The 8,207-nt window shown below is 50.5% G+C and overlaps 1 protein-coding gene across 6 annotated transcripts in view; it reads left to right on the top strand.

Moving 5' to 3' along the window:
- TMPRSS2 (transmembrane serine protease 2) overlaps window positions 1-7,441 on the top strand; it is a 44,896-nt gene extending 37,455 nt beyond the window's left edge. For all 6 annotated transcript variants that reach the window (XM_066370142.1, XM_066370145.1, XM_066370143.1 and 3 more), the window contains 5 exons: window positions 353-528; window positions 1,671-1,766; window positions 3,774-3,916; window positions 4,420-4,572; window positions 5,913-7,441. In XM_066370142.1, the coding sequence (XP_066226239.1) occupies window positions 353-528; window positions 1,671-1,766; window positions 3,774-3,916; window positions 4,420-4,572; window positions 5,913-5,924 (580 nt within the window). In that variant the 3' untranslated portion in view covers window positions 5,925-7,441. The remainder of the gene's footprint in view (window positions 1-352; window positions 529-1,670; window positions 1,767-3,773; window positions 3,917-4,419; window positions 4,573-5,912) is intronic.
- The last annotated feature ends 766 nt before the right edge of the window (window positions 7,442-8,207 follow it).

The raw sequence follows: 8,207 nt of genomic DNA on the forward strand, positions 1-8,207 counted from the left end.
GTAAGACTGGTCCTGCCGAAAATGAAGTTTAAAACTTCAGAGGGGCATTTGGATCCAAGAAAAATATTCTCAGAATTGTGAGGGTTTGTGGGCTAGTGTGGAAATGCACAGAAGTCACAGGTTCACCCATGAGGTAAAGCAGGGGCTAGAAAGAGGGAAAGTGTGGAGGTGAGGCCATGCTGAGGTAGGGATTGAGGAGAGGAGAGCCTGTGCCTTCTTGCCAGTCTTGCTGGCTTTGATGGGGGCATGTCACCCCTGGGAACTTTGGCTCCAGTGTATGACTTTAGATCATCAAATGAGTGTTCACACTATGGTTCTGAGATGCTGAGAGGTATTTACCTTTATCTTCCAGACCTCTGAACAATCCACGCTATTGGACGGCCTTTGCTGGAATTCTGAGACAATCTTTCATGTTCTATGGAAGTGGGTACCGGGTAGAAAAAGTGATTTCGCATCCAAATTATGATTCTAAGACCAAGAACAATGACATCGCTCTTATGAAGCTGCAGACGCCTCTGACTTTTAACGGTACATATTTTTGTTTGTGAGACTCAGGGTGCATGAACAATTTTGACCAAACCTTAAGGTGAGGCGGATCGGAAATCAAACTTGTGCTGTGGTAGTAAATGGAAGGAAGTAACTTGCACCGGGTTGGGGTGGCATGCGGGAGGGTTGCCAGATGGATGTGAGCTTGGCAGAAGCCAGACTGCCCGATGATGTGCCCATATGTGTTGAGGGAAGCGGAGTGGCAGTGTAATCAGTCCATGAGAGTTTAGACAAGGGTGTCAGCCACAGTACCACAGACATCCGGGGCTGGCTAATTCTCTGTGGTTGGGGGTGAGGGTTGTCCTCTGCAGTGGGGTCATTTAGCAGCATCCCCAGCCCCTGCCTACTAAATGCCAGGAGCTACCCCTCAGCTGTGACAAGCAAAGTTGTCTCCAGACATTGTCAGATGTTCTTTGGGGGCAAAATCACCTCCAATTGGCGACAACTGGTCTATAATTTGTAAAGATGCTTTAATTTTTTTCACATAAATTCTAGAAATAAAATACTTTAACATAATAATTTAAAATGATTTAAAAGAAACCAGCAAACATGCTTTTCCTTAGCTTCTTACTTAGGTCCCGTTCTAGTCCGTCCGAGGGTTCAGGGTGCCCTATTTCCACATGGGTCCGGGAAAAGGGAAACCTCATCCCTCCCCTTGAGAGGTCTGCCTTCAAGCCAGGACGCTGTGGGTGCAGGAAACCAGCCCATGGGGGCTGGTGAGCAACGTGGGGTCCCAGGGGCAAGCTAGAAGTGCCCTTCAGCTTTCCAACCACTGTCACAGTCTGGTTTTTTTCCTTCTGTCCCTTGGAGACATTGTTTGTTTTTAACCCCTATTTCATGAAGATTTAAGTTTGAAGAAAAGTTAACCATGTAATTTTTTAAACAGAGCTAGTAAATAATTCCATTGATAAGTTGCATAACTCCCAGAAGCGAATGTCTTGCCATTTGGAAGGAGGGCGCTGGCAGGGGCAGCCGGTGGGAGGGCTGGGGCTGCTGGGGTCTGGCATCCCCTTGGGCAGGATGGCCCAACAGCACACACATGGGGAAGTTCCAGGTGAAGATCATCGCCAGTGGTCTTCAGTTAGACCAGACCAGCTCACGGTGTTATTTTATTCTTGAAACAGACAAAGTGAAGCCCGTGTGTCTGCCCAACCCAGGCATGATGCTGGAGCCGAAGCAGTCCTGCTGGATTTCCGGGTGGGGGGCTACCTACGAGAAAGGTGAGGCTCCTCTGGGCACGCATGTCTGCAGCTCCCGTGAAACACAGCACTGGGTTTGGGAGCAGGAGGCCTGGGTGTCACTCCTGGTTCTACTCCTGAATGGTTGGATGACTGTAGGCAGTGCACGCAGCCTTCATGCCTCAGTTTCTCCATCTGCTGAATGGGAAGAATCTGATCTGCCCTACTTAACATACCATGTTCAGGTTAAGATCAAATGGGACAGTGTGTGGAAACTGCTTTTGGAAGGATACAGGCTACGTGAGTGTGAGGGGGTAATGTTGCTCTGTGATTGTGTCCTGTTGTTGCTAACAGGCCACGATGGAAGTCAGCCGCCCTCGGATGGCGAGGGATAATGAACTCAGTGTGGGTGGGCTTGCATGGCCAGTGATGGCCAGCTGTGGGCTGTCCAGGGCCTTTGTCCTTCTGCCCTAATCCCGCAGAGAGGAAGATGAGGTAGGCTCCCCTGGCACAGACCTGCTCAGCTTCTTTTTGTTGTCATTCCTTTTCATCTCAAATAATTTTCAAATGAAAGGATTCTGGCTGTTTCCTTTGTGTGGAGTGTTTAAGTGCTTACTGGTACAAAGGAGCATTTTATATATTGTTCTCACCCTTCTTCCAAAAAGTGTTTAGGGTACACGTACAAAGGAGTTCTTTAGAACAAGGTATAGAGGACAAGGGCTGGGTGATGTGGGATCTTCCCGGAAGACAGTGGTGCTGGGTGTCCCAGCATCTCATTTCGAGGAAGTCCCTACTGTTGAGCCTCAGAGTCGCGAGCAAGGCTTCAGAGCAGTCACAGCAGAAAGGAAACTCCGCGGGTCATTTGGAGTACCTGCCACGGTGGGAATGCCTTGATGAATGAAATAAAACATTCTGCCCACAGAAACGTCACCTTCCTGTGTGGATGTGTGGTGCAGGATGTGATCAGACAAACCGGAAGCATAACTGTCGCTGCTTTGAAGGGGGTGCGGGGGGGGGGGGTGTGTGATCAGGGAAGGCCTCTTGAAAGAGGTGACACTTGAGGTGACATCTGAATGACAAGGATGTTTAAAGAGCAGCAGGGCCAGTGAGGCTGGGGCAGGATGAGCCAAGCATAAGGGTGTCATCTGGAACCAGATTGTGTGGGGCCCCACGGGTTATGATGAGGACACTGGCTTCTATTCCTTACAAGATAGGGAGCCATTGGAAGTTTTAAGCCAGGGAGTGACATAATCTGCTGGCTAGGCAAAAGTAGCCGGGACAGGACAGTGAAGGGACCACTAATGTGGTCCTCCATGATAAGATAGCAGCTCAGACCTGAGTTTGGGTGTGCAGGGAGAGCAACCATATAGATTTGGGATAGAGCCATCGGATCTGCTGATGGATTGGATGTCAGCAGGGGCGAGAGTGAGAGCATCGAGGGGGGACAGCTTTCAGCTTTGTGATGTGGAGCCCCAGATGGTACTGGAGGCAAGGACTGGGTGGAGAGGTGGGCATTGTGAAGTTCTGTTTCCTCACATTAAGTGCATGGTGCTCAGAGGCGTCAGGTGGAGGTAGCAAGGTGGGAGGGAAGCAGTAGAGACGGCAAGTGCCGATGATTACTCAGAGCAGTTTGAGAAGTGAGACAGCATGTGGAGGAGGGTGTGGGATGGAGAAAGGTCTGTTTGTTTAAGGTGGGAAACAGGAGCTCCTTGTGTGCTGGGGATGGTCCAGGGAAGAGGGCGTGATGAATGAGGAAAGTTGATCCTATGGGAACCAAGCCGTTGAGTGACTACTGAGGACAGTCCTAGAACAGAAGGAGTTCTATAGCTCCAGAGGCAGGAAGTCTCCTCCCTGAAACCAAAGCCTAGAGCTACGTTAGGCACAGACCCGCCAGCCGCAAAGACAGCCCAGGTCCCCCAGGAGATTGCTTGGGAGGTGGAAGGAGGGAGGGGCGGGGACAGGGCCACCTGTCTAGTGTCAGCAGTGGCATGTCTCTTCCTATGGGAGCTGCTGGCCGCACTAAATGCACAATGATGTGCTCTGTCCCAGGGAAAACATCAGAGGTGCTGAACGCCGCGATGGTGCCCCTAATCGAGCCCTGGCAGTGCAACAGCAGGTTCGTCTACAACAACTTGATCACATCGACCATGTTCTGTGCAGGGTACCTGCAGGGAAACATTGATTCCTGCCAGGTGATTGCAACTTTTTGTTCAAACTTTGAGCCTTGCCTACTTCACTGAGTTGATGAACCCCTCTCTCCCCACCATGAGAAATAAGGTTCAATGTCTCTGGGACATGGAGCCAGCTCTGAGACATGATGGTAGCTAACGGTCATGGTGTGAAAGGTTTTGTACTATCAACACTCATATGCCGCTGCTTCCTCCAGAAGGATTTTATATTGTCTAAGCATTGGTGGGACAGAAATAAGTATCTGATATTTGGCTATTTTAAAATATGGACACCAGGTGATTTAGTAACTGTTAGCTGTTATAGACTAAAATTTGTCACTGGCATAGTCTCTTTTGGGGGTTGTTATTACTATTACCTTATTGGAGGAGATATGAGACCCATCCCACACACCCACTTGGAAGTCCAGCTGAGACCCTCTCCCAACCCACACCCTCTGTGTGCAAGGTCCGTGGTGTGTGTGGCTTGTGGTTTGACCTTCTGCTCTGTTACTTGCTGTGTCCCCCAGGGTGACAGTGGTGGTCCTCTGGTCACGTTGAAGAGCAGTGTCTGGTGGTTGATTGGGGACACGAGCTGGGGATCGGGTTGTGCCAAGCCTAACAGACCAGGAGTGTACGGAAACGTGACAGTGTTTACAGACTGGATTTATCGACAAATGAGGGTAATTTTTGCATTCATCCTCTTGACTGAAATCTCTCACTTGTGTCAAATCCCAGATGCCTATGAGCTGTGGTCCTGCTTCAGGGAGCTGACTGCCATCCACCCATTGGCATGATGCAAACAGTGCTTCTCTTGACCATGGTTTGCATCTAGCATCACCCCCCCACCACCACCACCAAGTGTCCACCTGTCACTACTGGTGGGCCTCACTTGTGTGCTGCCCAGTGGTGCTTGGATGAGAAAATCCAGGGCTTAGCTTGGCAGGGCTGACTTTGCCAATGGACTTGTGCTTTGCTGACCACATGGTCCTGGCTCAGTGGGCTCCACCCAGACCTCCCCAAATCCAAAATTTGGTGATGGGCAGAGAGCACAGGGATGCAAACTGGCCAGCTGAGTCGTGACTGTGCCCTGTCCTTTTCTGGGCTATTGACTGCACCCTGTGCAGGTCCCAAAGTTTAGGGGTGGAAGAGCAGCTGGAATTCTTTGGTACAAATATAGGTTGTGAAGACAGGAAGTCCAAGGGGCTCCCTGCCATCCTGCCCTCTGGGACTCCCAGCCTGACCACACTGCCTAACAGAGACCTCTTCTCAGGCACTGCTCGGATTCTCGGCGAGAACCAGATCCCTCTCCATCGTAGAGGCCCCAGGATTGACAGTCTCCACAGATTTCTGCCCCTTTCCAGGCTGGGGAGGGAGGGGCAGGACCAGAGGACACTGCCTGACATGGCCCCTAAATAAAACCATGGGACCTAATACCTTCTAGCGACCACAGCAGCTGGCCAGTCCGCACCTAGCAAACGTCTGAGTGCTAGAAATAGACAACCTAGCTGTCTTGTTGGGGCTGCACGGTGGAGGGAAGCCAGTGGAGCTGGGGTGGGCCAGGGTGCTGAGCCAGGCCAAGGGTGGACTGTCTGACCAGTAGGTAAGAGGGCAAACCACCTGATGTGCTCGGGGCACAGCCGATGGCTCAGCACAGCCAGGGAAAGGCTAGGTGGCAGAGACCACTGGCAGGGAGCCAGGACTGTTACTTGATGTGGTGAAGTCAAGCTTGATTTTCCCAGTGAAGGCCTATGTCCTGGCTTTGCTACACTGTTTGCTTTCCCACACACCCGGCTGCCTCCTCCCTCCAGTCCTGCGCACACCTGGTCCTCAACCCAGCCACCTTCCCTCCATTGTTAGCCTAACTCCTTTACCTTCATGCTGTAGGGAAATCATATCCCTTAGTCCTATTAAGCTCACTCATTTGGAGTATAAATGCCTCGTCAATGGGGGGGGGGGGAGAGTAAGTTTCTGTCTTGTTTATCTTAAGAAAATAACATTCTTTCTTTTCCCTTCTGAACAGGCAAACAGCTAATCTGTCCGGCCTCGTCTTTAACACCATTCCACAAAAAATGAAGGGGCTGAGTTTTAATTCCCTGTCCGTAATATATTTGTAGAAATGATTCAGAGGTCCTCTCATTTTTATTAAATAGTGAACTTGTCTGCCTTTGGCACTCTCCACAGTTCCATGCAGGCCACAGGCTCCTTGACATTTTGTCCAAAAGGGGTGACAATGTCCAACTCGGAGTTGTGGATGCCTGGGGCCAACACAGGGCAGAGGGATGGAGTCTGCCCACTTGCATCTTCCTTCTGAGCCCACCTAGGGGGTGCCCATGGGGCTGGTGACCTCTCAGCTGCTGGATGGCTTGAGACAGAAGGGGAGCAAGCCAGGTGGGACATGCAAAGGACCCAACCCCTCTGGTACCACTGCTATGGAGGGCCTCTTAGGGGAACCTTGGCGCCTGTCTCCCATGAGAGTTTTTACCAATCATTTTAAAGTGCCTTCTTAGCAGCCCTGGATGGTGGCTGGAAATAAAGGGACCAGCCCTTAGTGGGTGATGACTTGATAGTCACTTGAAAGGGCATAGAAACCTTTTTTACTTCTTGTGAGGTGAGAGTACAGACAGAGCCCTTGCAGATGTGTCCCCCCTGCGCACTGCTGGGGCCATGGCATGTTGGATGGGGCTCTGCCCAGGGAGATTTACTCCCCACCCCTCACCCTCCTCCCCGGCGTACAAGCCGCCCAGCCTCCTTGGGGACATTCACTAATGGTGGTCCTCACAGGGCGACCATGTGCGATGAAGATGCTGTGCTGACCCTCTTCGGCCTGCTAATCACAGGAAATTGAGGTTACCTGGGGAAATCAGGGATGTGTGATTTGAGATCCACTGCTTCCACGTGTTACTACCTCAGTGCTCATGGAATCTTGGCTGTGATCCCCCTTAGTTGCTACCTTTGATTCTCTGAAACTTTCGCCGAGGACTAGCTGTGGCCAATTTGAGCTGCTTTTCCAAGTGACTGGCTCCTAACTTCACCTTCCACAAGTGAGTTTGTTGAAGAACAGCAGCACCGTACTGCTTCACAGAGAAGAGAAAAGTGTACTTTGGACTCCGTGTGGCCCCTGCCAGCCCCTGCGGGTGCCCTGGAGGAAAGGGCCATGCTTGAATTGCCGACGGGGAAGGTGAATCTTGCACTGGCTCCTTCCCCCGAGGTTCTGCCTCCTGTCCAGCACACTGGTTTTCAAGAAGAATGAGATGATTCTCCTGCCTGGACTTAACCTTAGAATGGAAGGTCGTAGAACCCCGTTCTCTCAGGATGCTCCGCCCACGGGCCTCAGTGGCAACAGTGTTCCCAGAGGTCCTCCAGACATGCAGCACTGAGGTGCCTGCTCTCCAGGCCGGATTCCGACAAGCCTTGTCATGGGAGAAAGTGTCCCTCCGCAGTGCTTCTTTTATTGATGTGACCTGTTTGTCTTCTGTTTTGTATCTTTTTGTAAACTATAAAATTAAATTGTGAAATATTGTACAAATAAATTATACTTTTTTTTCCAAATATTTTATTTATTTATTTTGTATTTTTCTGAGATGAGAAGTGGGGAGGCAAGAGAGACAGACTCCCTCATCTGCCCTACCAGGATCCACCCGGCATGCCCACCAGGGGGAGATGCTCTGCCCATCTGGGGCGTTGCTCCGTTGTAACCAGAGCCATTCTAGCGCCTGAGGCAGAGGCCATGGAGCCATCCTCAGTGCCCAGGCCAACTTTGCTCCAGTAGAGCCTTGGCCGTGGGAGGAGAAAAGAGAGATAGAGAGAAGAGAGAGGGGAGAAGGATGGAGAAGCAGATGGGTGCTTCTCCTATGTGCCCTGGCTGGTAATTGAACCCAAGACCCCCACACACTGGGACAACACTCTACCACTGAGCCAGCTGGCCAGGGCCTCCAAATATTATTATTGAGTCTTTGGAACCCTGTTCCACCCCAGCTGGTGTTCTGCTGTGTTCATAAAAGTGCTGCGAGTATGGAATGGGAGGTTACAACTCAATGTTAGCAAGTGTGCAGGTTCACAGGTTTAAGGGATTGTGAATGATGACTGGTATACACCTAAAAACGTTCATGCAGGTGAGCTGACAGGCCTTTCCATTGTATTCTTCATTTTGGATTCACCTTGTGACTGGTTTTCCTTTAGGATGCAGTGGGTGTCATCTTCAAGGTCTATCCAGAATGCTGAGACTAGGGAAATATTGATAGTTTGGAATTTTAAACCTTATAAAAACAAATTATTAATTGCTTACTATAAAATGACCCAAAATACTAATTGTAAA

Source organism: Saccopteryx leptura, chromosome 2 (genome assembly GCF_036850995.1).
Source record: "Saccopteryx leptura isolate mSacLep1 chromosome 2, mSacLep1_pri_phased_curated, whole genome shotgun sequence".
In the NCBI taxonomy this organism is placed as follows: domain Eukaryota; kingdom Metazoa; phylum Chordata; class Mammalia; order Chiroptera; family Emballonuridae; genus Saccopteryx; species Saccopteryx leptura.